The sequence below is a fragment of the Rhinolophus sinicus genome, chromosome 8, assembly GCF_057876585.1.
Source record: "Rhinolophus sinicus isolate RSI-liver-muscle chromosome 8, RSI-T2T, whole genome shotgun sequence".
NCBI lineage: Eukaryota > Metazoa > Chordata > Mammalia > Chiroptera > Rhinolophidae > Rhinolophus > Rhinolophus sinicus.
In genome coordinates this window covers 47,134,791-47,153,472 of record NC_142508.1, presented here as the reverse complement: position 1 = coordinate 47,153,472, position 18,682 = coordinate 47,134,791, and the positions used below count along the sequence as shown (strand labels likewise).

At 48.7% G+C, this 18,682-nt stretch overlaps 1 protein-coding gene across 1 annotated transcript; it reads left to right on the top strand.

The window, feature by feature from the left end:
- Positions 1–126: 126 nt before the first annotated feature.
- FXYD5 (FXYD domain containing ion transport regulator 5) lies at positions 127–11,896 on the top strand. The gene is made up of 11 exons (XM_074315829.2): positions 127–362; positions 702–783; positions 1,067–1,127; positions 2,962–3,039; positions 3,791–3,847; positions 5,183–5,284; positions 8,092–8,172; positions 9,210–9,239; positions 9,318–9,392; positions 11,569–11,614; positions 11,710–11,896. Exons 1-11 carry the CDS (start codon positions 241–243, stop codon positions 11,735–11,737), a joined length of 762 nt encoding a protein of 253 aa, XP_074171930.2. The 5' UTR covers positions 127–240; the 3' UTR covers positions 11,738–11,896.
- Positions 11,897–18,682: the final 6,786 nt, after the last annotated feature.

Genomic DNA, 18,682 nt, shown 5'->3' with positions numbered 1-18,682 from the left:
CCCTTCCTTCTTTTCCCCAAGAGACTCTAGTAGACCCCTCCCCTTTCTCCTTCTCCGTCCCCAAAGGAGCGCCACCCAACCAAGACCTGCCTGCGGTGTTCCCCGCACTCACCCTCCCCCAAGCCCGGTGCTTGGCGGTCATTGCTTTGCTTCTCCCTTGCCCACCCCCCACCATGGCCTTTAGCGTCTCCCTCCTCCTGCTCCCACCCCGGGCTCTGAAGTCAGGAAACCCAAGAGGAAATGACTGAGCCCGTCTGGGTTCCCGCCCGCCAGCGCTCTCCTGGCCACACCCTCTGCCTGGACGCAGCTGCCGCCGCTGCCCTCTCTCCAAAAAGCTGCGAATCTGGACCCCCAGCTCGGAGGTAAGTCTTTCTTCCGACCCCGCTCAGCCCAGGGCCCCGGCCCAGGTGGGTAAAGACTGGTCTTGGCGGATGCTCTCCGCCCCCCATTCATACTTACTTCTCCCGCGGGCTCGTGGGCTGCCCTCCCTCTCTCCCTCCTGCCTCGATCTCCCCAGCTCTCCTCCGCCCTTCTCGGACCAGGCCTTCCCAGATCTGCCCATAGATCAGCATCCTGTTCTATGTGTATGGTCCCTGCAATGAGGCCCAGACGCCACTTACTTTTTTCTCTGAGATCAGGAGCAAATTACTCACTCTTCCTCTTTCCCCTTCTGGCTGACTCCTCCACTGGGCCGGTGACAGCCCCAGAGGAGAGGAAGAGGCCCAGGATCTACTCCTGTACCCCAGCCCCAACTGGGTGCCCAGCAGGGCCAGTCCAAGAGGGGTAAGTGCTTCTCTCCCTCAGGGGTGTACAAGTTCAGTGGCTGCTACTGGAAGCCCAGTTTGGTCTGATGTGTCTTGTTTTCTTTGGGGACTTGTAAAGGGAAGAAGGGGGTGGCAGCTGGGGACCCCCCACTTCTGAGACTCTTCTGTTGGCCTTGGCAGGGGCTCTTTGAAGGCAGAGGTGCTTGCTCAAGGGAGGGAAGGGGGCCAAACTATCCCCCAGGGTTGCCCTGGGCCTGCCTCACTGACAGCATGGCTGACCCCAGCTCCCACTTGCCCCATAGATGTCGCTCTCTGGTCACCTGTGTCTCCTCACCATCTTTGGGCTGATTCTTCCCACTAGAGGTAAGGCCCAGTCTCCACTCTACCCCAGAGCCCCCAGCCCTACCTCGAATGCACTGCTGGGTCGGCAGCTGGTGAGTTTGGAGGCCCTGTCCTGTGTCCGCACCCCGCTGCTGAGCCGGCACCAGGAAGTAGGGCTCCTAAAGAGGGGGACAGGGTTACGCCCTTTTTGGACACCTCAGAACTGGGTGGCCGCTTCCAGCGAGTCTGGCCAGAGCCTGTCCTGCTGAGCAGCCTCTGTTTCACCTCCAAGAAGAACTCACTGAGTTTGATTTGGAGGACAGATTGGTGTCAGTTTTCTACTCAGCAGCCAGGAAACCTGGGCTCCCAGCAGAGGAGCTTCCTGGATTCCCAGGTGATGCAGTTAGGCAAAGGGGTGAGCTGGGGCCAGGCGGAGAGCTGGAGGTGTCTCCCCTGGCCTGGGAAGTGCTTCCTGAAGGCAGCAGCTGTGGTGGCATTGGCAGGTGCTTTTCCACACGGCAGGTGCAGTGTGTGCAGGAGCTCACTTCAGCTTCAGCTCTAGTGTATTACACATCCTGCCCTGCCTGTGTTACCACGAGGGCACTGAAGCTCAGGGAATTGAGGTTCAGCAAAGGAAAGCCTGTGCCAGAGGCTAGTGAGTGGAGGAGCTGGGATCAATCCTCCTGCCTGCCCCTGGAACCCAGAGAAGACTCTCCGCGGAAGAGCTCTCTTGGATAAAATGGTTTTCATCTATCCCTTCAGTCATTCAACAGGTGTTCATTGAGCAGCTCCTGTGTGCCAGATCTTATTCTATGCACTGTGGAAACCGCACGACGTAAAACAGGGACTCATGTTCCATTTGGGAAATACAGACAATAAATAACCCATCAGTAAATTAGATAGTATGCCAGAAGGTGATACATGTTATGGAGAAAAATAGAGGAGAGCAATGAGGATTGTTTGAATAGGATGGGCAGGGAAGACTTCACTAGGAGGTGACATTTGGGCAGACACGTGAAGGAGATGGAGGAACGAACCAAGCAGGTGTCTGAAGGATAAGTGCTGTCTGGTGCGTGTGAGGAAGCAGGCAGTCCAGGTGGCTGCGCGGGGTGAACAAGGAGCAGGGAAGGAAGAGGAGAGGTCAGAGAGGTGACAGGGAAGAGGTGTGGGGGTGCTTAGGGGCAGGGTGAGGGCTTTGGCTTTTGCCAAGTGCAAGGTGCAGCCAGGCCATGCTCTGCCTCAGGTGTTCCGAGGCTCCCTCCTCTGCTGTGTGTGGGGAGCAGACTGTAGGGGACAGGATGAGAGCAGGAGACCGGGGCAGTGGAGAGAATCTGGTTGTGATGGTCCAGGAGGGAGAGGATGGAGGCTGGGCCGGGGCAAGGCAGTGGCTGTATCCAGCGCTGACTGCACGTTAAATAGTGGGGGAGACTCTTCTGCATTCCACCTCATTTCAGCCTCTGTACAGCCCTGAGAAGTAGATTCAGTTATCCCCAAATTGAATTTGAGCCTCAGATGCAGAGTGGGGTCTTCACTTGTTCCAGGTCACACAAGAAGGAAACGTTGGGAACAGAACTTGAGATCAGGGCCCTGGCTGACTCTAGCGCTGGGCTCACCTGGCTAAACTGTCTCTCCTATCCTACAAGGATGGGCAGGGAGAGGGGGTGGAGGAAGGGTGCGGGGGCATTCGCATTTCTTAAAACACTTCCAGGATCATGGATTGGTACTGCCAAAGCCAATCAATCAAACAGCTGTCTGCTGTTCCACCAGCAGCCAGAACCCCCCGAGTTACCCCCCAGGTGTCAGAAGGGAGGGAAGGGTGGGGGTGTTGGTGAGAGGAGCACCAGAGGCTCTTCCCTGACTTCTCAGTATTTCTCAGGACAGACATTGGAGGAGGCTACACCCGTTCCTGGAGCAGACTCAACCCCTGTGAACATTCCTGTCCTGACTCCTCCAGGTGAGGAGAGAGGGACAAGTCTGTTAAGATTCTGTCATTGCAAATAATAACAGCAACAAAAATCACAAGCGTGGACCAAACAGGAGTTTTTGAATTTATGTAACTGAAAAGTCCAGGGATAGACCTTCAGCCATGGCTCAACGTAGGTTCTCAGATGATACTATCCTGAACCTGTATCCATCTCTTGGTTCTGTTTTCTCTGTGTTGGCGTCATTTTCAGGCAGATTCTCCTCTTATGGGGCCAGGATGGTGTCTAGAGGCCTGGAGCTTCCATCCTACCAGCTAAGAATCTGAAGAGAAGAGAATTTCCCTTTCCCCAATCCAGCAAATGTCCCAGAACTGAGTCTCACTGGCCAGGCTCAGGTCACATATCCACCCATGAGCCGATCATTGTGTCCACAGGCACAGAACGCTGATTGGCCAGACCTGGGTCTGATGTTCAACCTTCAACAGGGCTGGTGCCGGCCCCACTGAACCAAGTAGACTGAGTGTCAGGGAGGATGGTTCCCCAAAGAAAGTTCCAAGAGCTCTTACCAGATGCAGGGGATTGGGCATGTGCGGGATGGGAGGGCCTAAGGCAGGGATTTACTGGCAGTGAGCAAATCACATTTAGGCAGTGAGCAAATGCCCGGGTTAATTAAGTCATTTCCATTCCACTATGAGTTGCTATAGAAACCCCCTTGTACCTCCTTCCATCCCATGAACCTTGTCCATACCTTCTCTCTCTTCCCTCCCTGTTTCTGGACTTCAGACGCAGTCCACCCAGAATTCCAGGCCACCCCTCAGACTCCAAGCCTGCAGGCTGATGGTGAGTGGGAAAGGGGCAGTGGGTGGAGAGGTGGGTCTGGGAGAGACACTGCTCCCCCTCTTCCTCTGATACTTTGGATCCTTTCCCATTTCAGCTCTCCGTCTCTGAATCCCCTGGTTTAATTTGTGGTGGGCCAGCCAGCCCACTCCATTCACGTCTTTAAAAGAAAATCTTTTGAGATCATGAAAAATAATATGCATGTGGAAGTCCAAAACCCACAAATGTACAACTTAGCAAATTATTCTAAATTGAACCCCTATGTGACCACCACCAGGTCAAGGAGTAGAGCTTGGCAAACACCCCAGAAACTCCGTGTGCCAACCTCATTCATTTCTTTCTTTAATCTCTTTATCTTTTTCCTTTTTTTGAATTTTCAAATCATTTTTGAACTTTTTCTTGGGTCTAATGTAATTCAAAAAGTGCTCCTCAATTTCTTCCATTAATGTTTAATGATACAATAGTACATAAGCACATTCTCCTTGGAAATACTAAAAAGGTGGTAGGTGAGACAAAACCCCTTTGTTCGCTCCCCATCCTTGTTCTCTTCCCCGTCCCTGGGAGGCCTTCACTGTTAGTATTGGGTTGGAGACAGTTCCCCAATGAGACTGTGTCACATGTGTGTGACCTGGAGAAAATACACTGACTGGGGGGTGTATTTGTGTGAGCTTAAGGATAGACCATGATTGTTGTTCTGCAACTGGCTTTTCCCCGCCATGAAACGATGTATTTGGCGGCTTTTCCCACATGCCCATGTAAACACTGAGCTTTTTCTTTTTCATTGCTCTGTGCTGTTCCACAGGGTGCCTGTGCAGGGTTAATGAAGCCATGCACATCTTGATGAGTACCTGGGTCGCTCCCAGATTTTTCTGCTACACACAGTGCCACACTGAGTAACCTCGTCCCTTCTTCCTTGACCAAACACTTACAGCACCCGTGTTCACTCATTCAATCCTCACACAAACCCTCTGAGGTAGGAATGGCCGTTATCGCCACCTTACAGATAAGGACATGGAAGCTCAGAGTAACTCACCCAAGGTGTCACAGAATGTCAGTGACACGGCTGGGATCGGGGTCGGTGACCTCGCTCTAGAGCCCTGCTTTTACCCACAACCCTATGGGGCCAAGGATATGAACACTGAAATTTGTTTTAAAAGCCACTTGAGAAAGGGCCACACTGATTTGCCCTGCCACCACCCCCACAGAGCCACTTGGGATCTGAATGTCTTGGGTGTGTGCCAAGCCGATACGGGGAGAGGGCGCTTTGCTGTTCTATGGATCCTTGTGTCGCTTATTCACTCATTTCTTGCCCTCCCCTCCTCGCTCTTCTGACCACAGTAGAAACACCACCAGCCCAGACAGAGCCCCCGACGCAGCAACCAACGAGAATGGCTGTGCATCTAACCACAGATCCAGGGGCAGACAAGAGCAGCACAGAAGGTACCATCTGCCACCAGAACGGCAACATACAAGTTTTGTTTAATTCTCTAACTAGGTCAGCATTTCCCCAAGGATGTTTCTCAGAGCATTCGTTTGGGGAATTGTTAATAACATTTTCCAAAAAATTTTTTTGGTTTGTGGCCAAAGGTGTTTGGGAAACTCTGAGATAAAGTTAAGCACGCTTTTTTCTGGCAGGAGATCTCAGGGTCTTTAATAAAGCTTATTTGCAGCAATTATCCCCAAGAAGGGCATCTAGTTTGCAGCATTTTCCAAGGCTGACAGACTTAAGACCTCTTGTTCAGGTTCCTTCACAGGGCTGATGCTGGGAAATGTGGCTGTGGGTGGCTGTCCTTTGTACATGTCTTCTTGTTAGAGCAGGAGCTTTTCAGTTGCAAAATACAGAAAACCCAACAGGAAAAAAAGAAAAAAAAAGGACTTTTTGGATGAATATTTCTGTAAAGTCCAGAGGGACCAATTTCAGGCATGACTGACTCAAGGACTCAAGCACTGTCATCACGACTGACTTGCTCCCCCTTTCAGCTCTGGTGTCTTCATTCTCAAGTGGCTTTCCCCCTCTTGGTCCCAAACAAATACGGTCCCATAGTGTTAAGTTTAGGTCACAAACTCAGGAGCTAGAGCACATATCTTTCTCATCATCTGCCGCCCAAGGTCTAGAATTGACTCTCATTGGTCCAGCTGGGGTCACAGGCCCATGTCTGACCAATGGGAGCCTGGGAAATGGACTGATCTGATTGGTCAAGCCTGAGTCTTGTGCCCCCACCCTGGGACGGGGGAACAGGGTCAGCCTTGTCTGAACTGCATAGACCAAGAGTCAGGGAAGAGGTGGTTCCCCTCAAGACCAGTGACTAACAATGTTAACCAGAGGCGCGGGAAAGGGGGCTGAGCCTAATGAAGGCAACAGGTGGCTTCTCATGCCTGTGTGATGATTCATATCTGAGGAGCAGCCTCTACCGGAAAGTACTGTAGCTTGGAGCACTCCCAGACTGACATACGTACACTGGGCACTGTGTAAGAGCACCACCTCTAAGGCCATGCCATTCCCCCATGACAGTTTTTATCATTGTTACAATTTTCCAGTGATGGCAGTGGCAGTAAAACATCTCATTCTGACAGATTCTGTCGATTAAAACAATTTTACAAATGGTGGAAGTAAACTGTCTTGGGGAAGGGAATTTACTATGTTGCACAAAAGTGGGGGTGTAGTAGCTCTGTCCACACTTCCCAATTGAGAAAACGTCTTCACATCACTGATTCACTTGCTTCGAGTCCTTGCTGACCTGAGTTACTGCTGTGTTTCCCCAAAAATAAGACCGGTCTTATATTAAGTTTTGCTCTAAAAGATGCATTAGGGCTTATGTTCAGGGGATGTCATCCTGAAAAATCATGTGAGGGCTTATTTTCTGGTTAGGTCTCATTTTCGGGGAAACACGGTATGTGTTGTTCCATGGTTGTTGTTGATTATATGTGACAGAAATTCAGTTGGGCTGACAGGTCATAGAACCCAGTGGTAAAAGGCATTGCTGAGCCTTAGGGTCACCCAAAGCCTGAGCACGAAAGCCCGCAGCATCTCTTCCCTCCATCTTTGTTTCTCTCATGCTGGAGCTTGTCCTCCACTTTGAGAAGAAATGGCTCCTGTCATCTGCTGGCTCAGAGCTTCTGAAGTTTCACCTAGTTTCCACTCAGAATCCCTGCCTGGAATTTGAAAGGTCCCAGGGAAAGATGAGACTGGGTCACATGCTCCCCCTTGTGGCCTGGGTTACATACAATAGGAGAACCAGATGAACTGGGGAGCTGCTTGCAGAAAAATGGAGAGGTGATTGCCAAGCAGATGATAACAACAGCCAGCATTTGCAGAGTTTGTTCTGTGCCAGACAGTGTGCTAAGCTTTCATGTATTCACTCACCCAATGCTCATGACCACTCTGTGTAGTGGGAACTGTCGTAACCCCATTTTACAGGGAAGGGAACTGAGGCCCAGAGAGGTTACTCTGCTGGGCCAAGGCCACACAGCCCTAAGTGGCAGAATGGAATTTGAGCCCAGGCTCTCTAGCACCAGGGTGCCTGAGCACCACATGCCACCCAGGCTGTCCTTTACATTTTTCTGTGACCATCACCTCTGTCCCTACTCTTGATCTTGCTTATACCTTCCTCTGGGCAAGGATTTCCCGAACATGTCAGAATCCTTGGCCATCATTCATGTTTTGGAGGTGAGGCGGTAAGATTGACCTGGGGAGCTCAAGGTTCATGAGGCAGCTTTTCTACCTGCTGGCTTCACATTGGGGCATCTGACAGTGGTAACCACTTCACTGGGGACACTTCTCAGTGCCAGAGGGGCAGGTCTTTTGGCGGGGTGGGGGGAGGCATTATTTTGTTTGAAGAGAGGAATCCTCTGGTATTTTCAGTCTGGGAGCAGAGGTGCTATTCAAAATGTTTTATAACAAGTACCTCCAGGCTCTGTAACTGGGCCAGGGTCCTGGAGGCCTTTTACCTGGCTATGACAGATGTTATCCTTTACTTCCTGGATTTTGGGGCGGTCCACAAGGTCCTAGGAGAGGGGCCAGGAGGTTGGGGCAACTGATCTTAACCAGGGAGTGCAGGCTTATTTCAATGTTTCCATACCTGCCGTTCCTTACTGCCTCCAGGGATGGGAGTGGGGGACCCTTGTGCCTGCCCACTGAATGTGTAGGCTTGGGAGAGGGGTTTCTCTCAAATACAGACATTCAGTGATGCCCCTTGTTTCCCTCCATGGCTCACTTCTGCCCTCCACTGTCTTCTGGCCACTCTCAGCTCATCCCACTAAAGGCACCACGCTCGCCAAGCAGTCTCCAGGCAACGACTTCACTGTGGATCCTGCTCTCAGGCCGACTGGTAAGTAACTCCCTTCCCAGCCTGGGAACAGGCTATTTCCTATTCACTGGGTATTTCTAGCACTTGGAATACTACCTCGCACAGAATAGTCCTCAGTACACATATGCTGGGTGAATACATGACTTCAAGGCTGGCAGATGGTGGGCAAAGAGTAGACATGCAATAAATATCTGAATAGATGAGTGAATGCATAAATGAATGCTGCACGGAAGCCACCCCAAAACTCAGTGGCTTAAAATGACAACCACTTATTCAGTTCTTGAAAACTAAACTTGAGTTTGCAATTTGGAAGTTTAGTCTGGGCTCAGCTGGGTGGTTCTTCTTATCTCATCTGGACTTACTCATGCATCTGAGATCAGTTTGGGGATCAGGAGGGAGCTCTGTTTCTAGGGTCACCGTGATTCTTCCCCTGGTGGTTCTAGCTTCCACTTCCTACTCAGCCATCCCCAATAAACAGATGGAAATGGGTCATGTAGAGATTCCATTCATTCATCCATTCAAAAACATATTCATTGAGCACCTACTTATGTGCCAGGCACTGTTCTAGGTACCAGGGATACAGCAGTGAATAAGACAAACATCTCTGCCCTCATGTCTGGTTGGGGGACAGGCACAACCATAAATAATAATCATAATAATTGTATGTCATAGGGTTTTAAGTTGCTATCAAGAAAAAATAAAACAGGGGTAGGCTGAGAGAGTGACAGGGGAGTATTTCCAGAGACCTCTCTAAGAAAGAGCTGAGGGGAAACCATGAGGGTATCTGGAAGGGTGCTCCAGACAGAGGGAGCCGCCAGTGCGAAGGCCCTGAGATGAAAAGTGGTCTGGCAGGTCACCGGCAGGGCTAGAGCAAATGAGTGAGGTCAAGGTAGAGAGGTGATGGGAGCCAGGTTTTATGTCACGTGAGGATTTTGGGTTTCGTTCTAAGTTCACCAAGGCTGAGACACAGGTGTCCCCTCTCCTTGTCTCTGTCATTCACTGATTCACTCCACAAACCTCTGCTGAACTCTGACTTGCTCTCTGTCTGTCCCCTGCAGATTCAAGTGAGGACAACCCCTTTTTCTATGGTAAGTTCCCGTGGAGGATGCCGGGGGGAGGAAGGGTGAAGCTCTTCTCACCATGCTTCTCCGCTTTTCTCTCTGCAGACGTGGCTACTCTCCGGATACGGGGGCTGTTGGTCGCAGCTGTGCTGTTCATCACAGGCATTGTCATCCTCACCAGTGAGAATGGGCGTTGGGCGGGAGGGGCACCAACGCTGGGAGGGAGAAGGCCTTGGCATGCACTCAGAGAGGAGGGGACGGGGACAGGTTCTTAAAGGTCCCCAAGCAGTGTGGTTTTAAATGAGACATATCCCTTAGCTTCAAACCAACCCAGAATTCAGTGGTTTAAAACATCAACCATCGATTTAGCTCTCAAGTCTGCAATTTGGAAATGTAGGTTGGGCTCAGCTGGGTGGTTCTTCTGGTCGCAGCTGAATTTATTCAAGCATCTGAGGTCAGCAGAGAGCTCTGTTATGGTGGGCTCCTTGGTTCTTCACCTCATGGTCTTTTACCTTCCAGCAGGCTGGCCTGGGCTTGTTCACGTGCTGGTGGCAGGGTAATGGGATGGTGCAGCCTCTAGGACTAGTGCCAGTGGGGAGCTGCAATCACGCTGGCCTGAAGGGCTGAGGGGAGGTAATGGCTGTGCCAAGGCCTGGTGAGAGATGGAACTGTCGGAGAGGTTTGCAGCCACTGTGTCATTGTAACCCAGCCAGGAGGGTTCAGGCGTGGAGGGGACCAGCGGTGTAAACCTCCCTCTCTTCCTGCCCTCCTTTCTCCTGCCGGTGTCTCCCTGCCAGTGCTAAGTAGAGGGCAAGGAGCTGGGGATTGTGGCCTCTCAGGTCAGCCTCCCAGGGCTCAGCATCACACGAGGAAGGGAGCAGAGGGAGACTAGCAAGCAGAGGAACTAATTTTTTAAAAAGTTTTTTAAATACTGCAGATTAAATAAAACACAAAGCTACCAGTTTGCAAGTTCTCAGTTGAGTTATATAACCTATGCCAAGTTTATTACCTCTCTTTTCCAACTTCCTCATCAGGGAAATAGGCATAGCCATATCTTTTTAGTCTTAAGGTGGAAGGCAGAACACTAACAGTAATCACAAGAGATTTTTAATATGTGCCTGAACCTCATTGAATCGGGGGTCAAGCCACATGTGTTTATTGATCCTGACTTTGTCCCTGGCCCTGTTCTTTCCCCTGTGGGAAAAGTGAGGCTCAGAGAATTGAGGGGTTTGTCCAAGGTCACACAACACATAAGAATCAGGGAAGGACTGGAGCCAGATCTGTGTGAGGACAGAGCCTGAACTTTAGTTCTGGGCACAGAAATTATTCCAAAGACGAATATCTGTGGGCACCTACTCTGTGCCCAACCTGACCTGTGATGCTGGCCCCACCCTTGGGGAGCTCACATCTGGTGGGGGGATGATAACAAGCAGGTAAATGCACTAATGAGCAGAGAGGGCACAGAGAAAGATAATAATCATGAGGAATCATGATGTGGCTGAGAGGGACGGGGAGAGGTGCTCCCTCTAAAGAGGTGAAATAGGAACTGATTCCTGAGGATGAGAAATGATTTACAAAACCCAAGCTGGTAGAGAGAGAAGCAAGTGCAGAGCCCTCGACGCAGGAATGAGCTGCGCATGTGGCAGTAACTGTGGGAAGAGGGTGGAAGAGGCCAGGGAGCAAGGGAGGTGAGCGTGGTGGCCAGGAGACAGCAGCAGGCTGATTTCAGATGTCCCCTTTGTCTTCTAAAGTCTCCTCTCATTCACTGTGGTCTAGCCCCCTGGCCTCCCTGCTGTCCCTTAAGCCCACCTGTCCCTTCCTACCCCAGGGTCTTTGCACTGGCTGTTCCCTCTGCCTGGAAGACGTCCCTCTAAATGTCCACGTGGCCCCCCCTCACCTCCTTCAGGTCTTCTGTCTCCTTCCTGGCTTTATTTTCCTTCATAGCACGCATCACCGTCTGACTTATCATCGTCCGTACTCTTGACTTAGTTGTTTTTCTCCTTGTTTGTCTCCCCCACTAGGAAGTCAGCTCTCCTGGAGCAGGGATTGTAGTCATTCCTGTTCCTGGCTGTGTCCTTGGTGCCTAGATCAGTGCCTGGCACATAGTACGTGCAAAACAGAACATTTGTTGAATGAATGAATAACACACAAGCTGGGAGGGTTTTGAAAGGGCTCCTCTGTATGTGGGGGAAGCTCCTCCCTGGGACCCTGCACCAGCTCTTCTCCTGTCTGCTTCTCATCACTTGTCCAGAGTTGCCATGGTGCTTCCGGAGGGGCTTTGTCTTTCAGCATCCAGAGCACACACAGAAATGAATATTGTTCCAACTCACTACTGGATCATTTCTTTCACCCACAGGTGGCAAGTGTAGGCAGTGGTCCAAGTTGTGCCGGAATCATAATAGGTGAGCCCACTGGAAGTGGGGGCTGACGACCTGATGGGCACCTGAGACTGAGCCCCCACCAGCTCACCGTGCCTGCGTCCTCCCTTCCCTCACAGAACCTACAGAGTAGTGACTAAAGCCTAGCCTGAGCGGGAAGACACAGATGGAGCCAGAGCCAGGACTGGCAGCCTGAGCCCCCTACCCTCGCAATCCTGCCCACCCCGAAGGTGGCCCAGCTCCTCCAGCACTGCCCCCAACATTGACCATTCTGCTCAGACAAAAAGTAAAGCATTGTGGTCCTTGTCTCATGATCTCTGATCATTCGTGACCGGGGCTGGAAGAAAGTGGTAGGGGTTGGGGACAGGCCCCCTGAGGAGTAAAGTGAGGGGTTCATGCACTCAAAAACCAAGGCAAGGGATACAGTGAATGAAGCTGGCCTGGGGTGAAGCAGGAGGGATTGGGGGGTGGGCAGAGGGGACTCTGGCCAGTGAGAGGGTCAGCACTGGGTTCTGCCCATGGCAATTTGAGACCCCTGGCCTAGTCCATGCACAGAGCCTACTGTCTAATGCCAGCTCTCCTCTAACTTTGGGAGGTGACATTCGTAACTGGACAAGCACAGGGGAGGCCCCAGGCCCATGGTGGTCCCTTTTTCTTCACAGTGGGTCCCTCTAGCCCTGTGAGGGGCCTCATACACATGAGTGTGAACACCTAGCCCGCCCATCCACGCTCCATCCACCCCATCAACCCACAGATCTGGGCTACCTCTTGCTTAAGGGTATTGCCCAGCAAGAAGACGCAAAGGCTCTGGAGTGCGCTCAGAGCAGTTTGGGTGGGGAATTCCAGGGTACCAGCTTCCCAAAACATGGTCGAGAAGGGGCACAGGCTCCAGCAGGCACTTCCTGGAGGCTCTGGGGTTCTGCAGCCCGTGAGGAGGGGCTCAACCAGGCGAGGCCAGAGCAGCTGCTCTGAAACCCAAGCTTGGGGCAGAGGCTTCCACCCCTGCGTGAGCATCTTCACGCCAAAGCAAAGAGACAAGGTTCTGTTGACTGGTGGTTGCATAACGCTATTTCACAAACCTCAGGTCACAGCCTATTTACGGATTATGAAATTTGTTCAGTGGGCTACGAGCAGCATAGAAGAAAAAGAAGTAATAAAATACAAAAGAAAATAGAGTGTAGCACAAATAATATAATATGACTATATCTATCCTCTTCTCAATGTTGGCCACAATTTCATCCCACCTGTATTGTTATTTACTTTTATTTTAAGAGATCAACTCCTTTTTTTAGCTTACATAAATTTATTTTAAAAGACAATCATATATGGAAAACCAGTACTGCTTCATGTAAATAGAAGATAGCCAGGAAGATAACTCCAATGAAAACAAACACTTATATTGTATGCAATATGTATTGTATATATGTGATCTATATCCCATGTTATGTTTATACATATATTATGAGTGATATATGTATATTACATATGTGATATACATTGTATTTGATATACATATTATATACAAGTAGAGAGGGTACTAAACATATTTTTTGATTGGCACCCACCACTTACCAATCAGAACAGATGCCTAACCAATCAGGAGGGAATATCATTCATATATATTTATACATATATGTATATATACATATATATACATAACACATATACGCACACATACATATATATGGTCAGCTCTCTTTTTAACTTAAATGTATTTATTTTAAAAGACAAAATTAAATATGGAAAACCAGTAGTGCTTGATATAAATAGAAGACAGGCATAAAAATAAACCCAATGAACACAAACGAGAAAATATTATATTCTAGTTGGACACTGAGCTGCTGACTGAGAGTCTGCTCTATTAGAGGAGACCATCAAGTGTCTGCCCAAGGACACTGCAGAGTTTGGGAAGCACAAGACCACCCTCACTTCTGACACCATCTGCAAGTTTGTCCCCAAGAACCATCAGGTTCAATAATTCACTAGAAGGACTTACTGACAGCTGTTATACTCATGGTCACAGTTTATTATGGTGAAAGAAACCAGATTAGAATTAGCCAAGGAAAGAGACATGTGGGGCAGAGCCCAGGACATTTCCAAGCACGAATCTTACAGCTCTCCTCTCCCAGTGGAGTCGTGGACCGTGCTACCTTCTGGCAACAGTGTGTGACAACACACATGAAGTACTGTCAACGAGGGAAGTTCCTGCAAGCCTTGGCAACCAGAGCATTTCACAAAGAAATGACTGACCACCCATGTGGTCACCTTAGTTTCCAGCCCCTCTGGAGGTTGAGCCTGTGGCCCAAAGACCCCACCATCAATCCCTTTGTTAGAAACTATCTAGGGTGGCCAAGGCTCCCAGGTAAACAAAGGCACCCTTTTCAGGCAGGACATTCCAGGGGCTGAGGACAAAAGCCAGACCTCTCTTTGGATAAGGTTAATTCTTTACTACACAGAGCCTTCCTCCCTCATATCGTTTGATGGCTTAAAAGACATTTAAAAAGTGATTTACTCTCATGTAATGGGGTTCAATGTCAGTTAATATTATTTGGGGCCTAAAACCATCTCCTGTGCCACCACTGGAGCACAGCCTGGACTTGAGGCTTCACTAGCTCAGGAGAATACCTGACAGCCTCCAAGGCAGACTAAGGGCAGGGCTGGCCCTCTGTGGATGATTGGGGGATGGGCACACTGCATCCATTCACCCCTCATTCCATCTTCCCATGGGGTAGAGGTGAAAAAGCTAATACTATGTTTCCCAGATGCCCCTGAGATGGGCTTCTGGATGTGGATTCAGCTCTGCTCAGTAGAGGCCCTGTATGAGACTTGGAAGGCCAAAAGAGACCATTCTTTCTACCTAGTTGGCTATTTTCTGCTGGCCGAAATTGTTGTGAAGGTGATGAGTGTTTTTGGCCACACCATTCCAGTGTCTAGTCACTAACCTGTGGGCATTAAGATACAGTTACGCACACGCATACAAAAAGGATATCTAAATGGCCAATAAACACATAAAAAGATGCTCAATATCATTAGCCATCAGTAAAAAGTAAATGAAAACCAGAATGAGAAGTTCAGAATGGCTACAATTAAAAACCTAACAATACCAAGTGTTCAAGAGGATGTGGAGCAAGCGGAATTTTCATACATTGCTGTGAATTGGAGTGTAAATTGGTACAATCATTTTAGAAAACTCTCAGTTTCTTTAAAAGGTAAATGTACATTTTACATATGACTCAGCAATTCAATTCTTAGATATCCCTCCAAGAAAAGGAAACCAGATGGCCACACAAAGATTAGTACTTGAATGCCTGTAGCAACAACATTTATAATAGGAAAAAACTGGAAACAACCTAAAATTCCATCAGCATAGGTGAGTGGATACAAATTATGGCGTATGCGTGCGATGGAATACTGCTCAGAAATAAAAAGGAAGAACTACTGGTGTAATACAACACATGGGTGAACCCCAGAAGCACTATCCTGAGTGAAAGGAGCCACATACAAAAAGCATATATGCATAATTCCACTTCTATGAAGTTCTGGAATAAGCAAAACTAATTAACGGTGATAAAAGGCAGAATAATAGTTTCCTCTGCTACTATTACCATGTTGCCTCTACTGTGAGGGTAGGGGGTTGACAGAAGGGGCAGGAAGGAACATTCTTGAAATCCCAACAGTGGTGCAGATTACAGGAATGCATGTGTTGGCCAGAACTGACTGAAATATACATTTAGGATCTGCGTACTTCACTACATGCTAGTCATGCCGCAGTACAAAACACAAGAAAATTGAAAACAAAAAGGCAGTTATGTCCTGGGTGGTGATGTCTTCCATGTCTCGGATCAGAGACAGAGCAACAGGATTCTGAGGGTGCCATATACAAGGGGACCTCCCGGGGTGGAGGGAGCCGCTCCCCAGCTGGGTCAGTTTGGTCATTGTGAAATAATAGAAAATATATATATATTGGTTTTTGTTCCCAGTTGCTGGCACACAGCTCCTAAAACCCTTGTAATTTCCTAAGTGATAAGCACGCTGGGAACATCTTTTATTCTAATATTTGGTCTTTGGCCCCAGGTCCTGATGCAGAGTTCTTAAATCCCTTGGAATTTCCAATATGATAGGAGTGTCTTTTGTTCTAATGAGGTAATTCTTAGTGGGCTCCCGGATGGGGCTGGTCACCAGAAAGACCAGCCATGATTAGGAGCTTAAAACTTGCAGCCCCGCTCCCTATCCTCTGATAAGGAGACAGGGGCTGGAAATTGAGTGAATGATCAATCATACCTTCCTGATGAAGCCACCATAAAATCCCAATAGTACGGATTTCGGAGAGCTTTTGGGTTGGTGAACACATCCATGTACTGGGAGGGTGACACACCCCAACTCCACGGGACAGAAGCTCCTGTGCTTAGGACCCCTCCAGACCTCACCCTATTGTACTTCTTCGTCTTGCTGCTCATTTGTACCTTTTATCATATTTTTTATTGTATAATAAACTGGTAAATGTAAGTGTTTCCTTGAGTTCTGTGAACTGTTCTAGCAAATAGTCAAATCCAAGGTTGGGGGAAGTCATGGGAACCTCCAGTTTGTAGCCAAGTTGGATAGAAGTTATGGGTAACCTGGGGACCTACTAGCAATTAGCATCTGAAGGTGGGGGGGGCGGTCTTGTGGAACTGAACCCTTAACCTGTGGGGTCTGCACTAATTCCAGTCAGTGTCAGATTGAATTGAATTGTAGGATACCCAGCTGGTGTCACAGAGAATTGCTTAGTATAAGGGGAAAAAACCCACATATTTGTTATCAGAAGTGTTGTGAGTGTGGTAGTCATGTGAGAATAAAGCAGACACACAGGAGGAGTTTTTATTCTTGCAGTCATGTTCTGGGAGTCATTTGCAAAATCTTAGCCTAGAGCCCTTCAACTAACCTTTCCAAAGAGCTTGTCAGCCCCTCATTCCCTGTGTCAAACCAGTCCATTTTTGCTTAAAATTGACAGCAATAAACAATCTCAAAATCTCAGTGGCTTACAACAACAAAGGTTTTTTCTCACTCACACTGTATGTCCATCATGGGTCAGCTGGAAGCTATGATGGGACCTAAGGTAATGGAGAAGCCATTATCACAAACATTTCTGGTTACCACTGACAAAAAGAAAAGAGAATCAGGTGAGACACATACTGGCCCTTGTAGCCTCTGTCAGGGAGGGAACATCATTTCTGCTCACATTTCATTGGCTAAAGCAAATCACAGGTCCTATTTGAGCTCAGGAGGGCAGGAAACTACAGTCTTCTTATAGGGAGGGAACTGGATATTAGTGAACAGTAGTACAGCTTGCCACAAAGGGAATTTATTATCTCACATAGCAAGAATTATGGAAGCAGAAACTGTATTCAACTGCAAGAGACTGAAACATCCATGGCTCAAACAAGGTGACTTATCTCTCGCTCACATACCAGAACTCTGAAGTGTCTAGTCCAAGGCTGGGGAAGGGGTTTCCTGATGTCATAAGGGAACAGATGCTTGTTGACTTCCTGCTCTGACATCCTTAGCATGTGGCTCCAACTCTCAAGATCAGGAAGTGGCTGCAGGAGCCTCAGCCATCATGCCATATTCTAGGAAAAAAAGAAAGAGAAAAAGAAAAAGTTTGGGGGAGTCACCACTAAGTGACTCAGCTTCTTTTAAAGAGCGTTTCCAGGATCGCCTCCCAAAGACTTCTACTTGCTTCTGATTGGCCACCTCTATCTGCAGAAAGAAACTGGGAAATGTAGTCTTTTAGCCGAGTCCAGGACCTCCCGAATACCATCAGGGAAAACAATAGCCCTGAGGAATTTGTCGATTCGGTGAGGAGGATGCTGAGCTTCTCCCCAGTCAAGTATCGGGGGTCACACCATTTTTACTCAAACATGAAAGGAATAGGTAATTCTTAAGATTGGAGTCTGCTGAGACCTCTAGGGACAGAACATTGAATCTCAGACTTAGAAAAGACATCTAGAAATCTATCCAATCATGCCCCCACTGCTCTCCAAAGGCTGTCATCTGCTGCCCAAACCCATTTTGGCATAAGACACCTTTTTCTGTTGCGTAGTGTCTGAACTGAAGCCTCCTCCTTCACTGTTACATCAGGGAGAGATTTCTTGCCAAGAGCTAATGGAGTGGCTCCTGTACTGCAGCCAGCCTCCTGAGTACAATACTGACAAGGTTATTATTCTGGAAGAATTAAGGCCAAATCACATTAACTGAAAGGGATCTGATTTCTTCATATGAAGCCAGATTGTGCTTTTCTTGGGGTGTTGGGAGGGACCTCCAATGCTTGCTTCAGTGAGGTGTGTTTTCTTCTAATAAGGTTGGTGAGTAAATGAGCTCCAGCTCCTGCTGGTGGGAGACTAAATAGGATTTGAAACACCCTCTGAGTTGGCTTTGTAGTGTCCACTTGTCTAGGTTAAACTACATTTCCCAGAATTCCCCTTCCTGTATGCTTATGGTTAGGGAGAGCCACAAGAGATGTTCTTGTGGAAGATTTGCTGGGTAGAGGTTAAAGCAGCAACCATTTTGTGGCTTGTACGTAAGGCAGCAACTGGGCCTGCAACTGCTCCACCTCCCCCTGGATCCTCCTTCAGCTTCTCCATCTCCTGGGCCAGGTGTGTGCTTAGCCCTGTGATGAGGGGCCCTGGCTTTGGCAGGACACCTACACCACCAAGGTCAGAGGCACCAAGAATAACATGGGGTTCAGTCCATCCTCACGGACTCCAGCTTGTGCTTGTGGGTTCCAGATTGTTCTTGCTCTCCCCAACCTTACATCCATCTTCCTTTCCTGTCTGCCCTGTGGATTTCAAGTTTTGTCATCAAACAGAAAGAACAGCCTTACAGAGACAGCTTAACTGGCTTCCACAACTGTGAAAGATCAAATTCCTGTAACAAATTGTGTGTGTGTGTATGTGTGTGTGTGCATGTGCTTGCTTGTGTGTTAGTGGTTCTGTTTTGCAGACACAGAATTTGGTCTCAGAGAGTGGTTCCAGAAGAATAGAATCTTAAGGATGAGTTCTGGGTTTTCTGGAATTAGTTCTCTGATCTAATTATATTTAAAGTCGTTGACCCTGT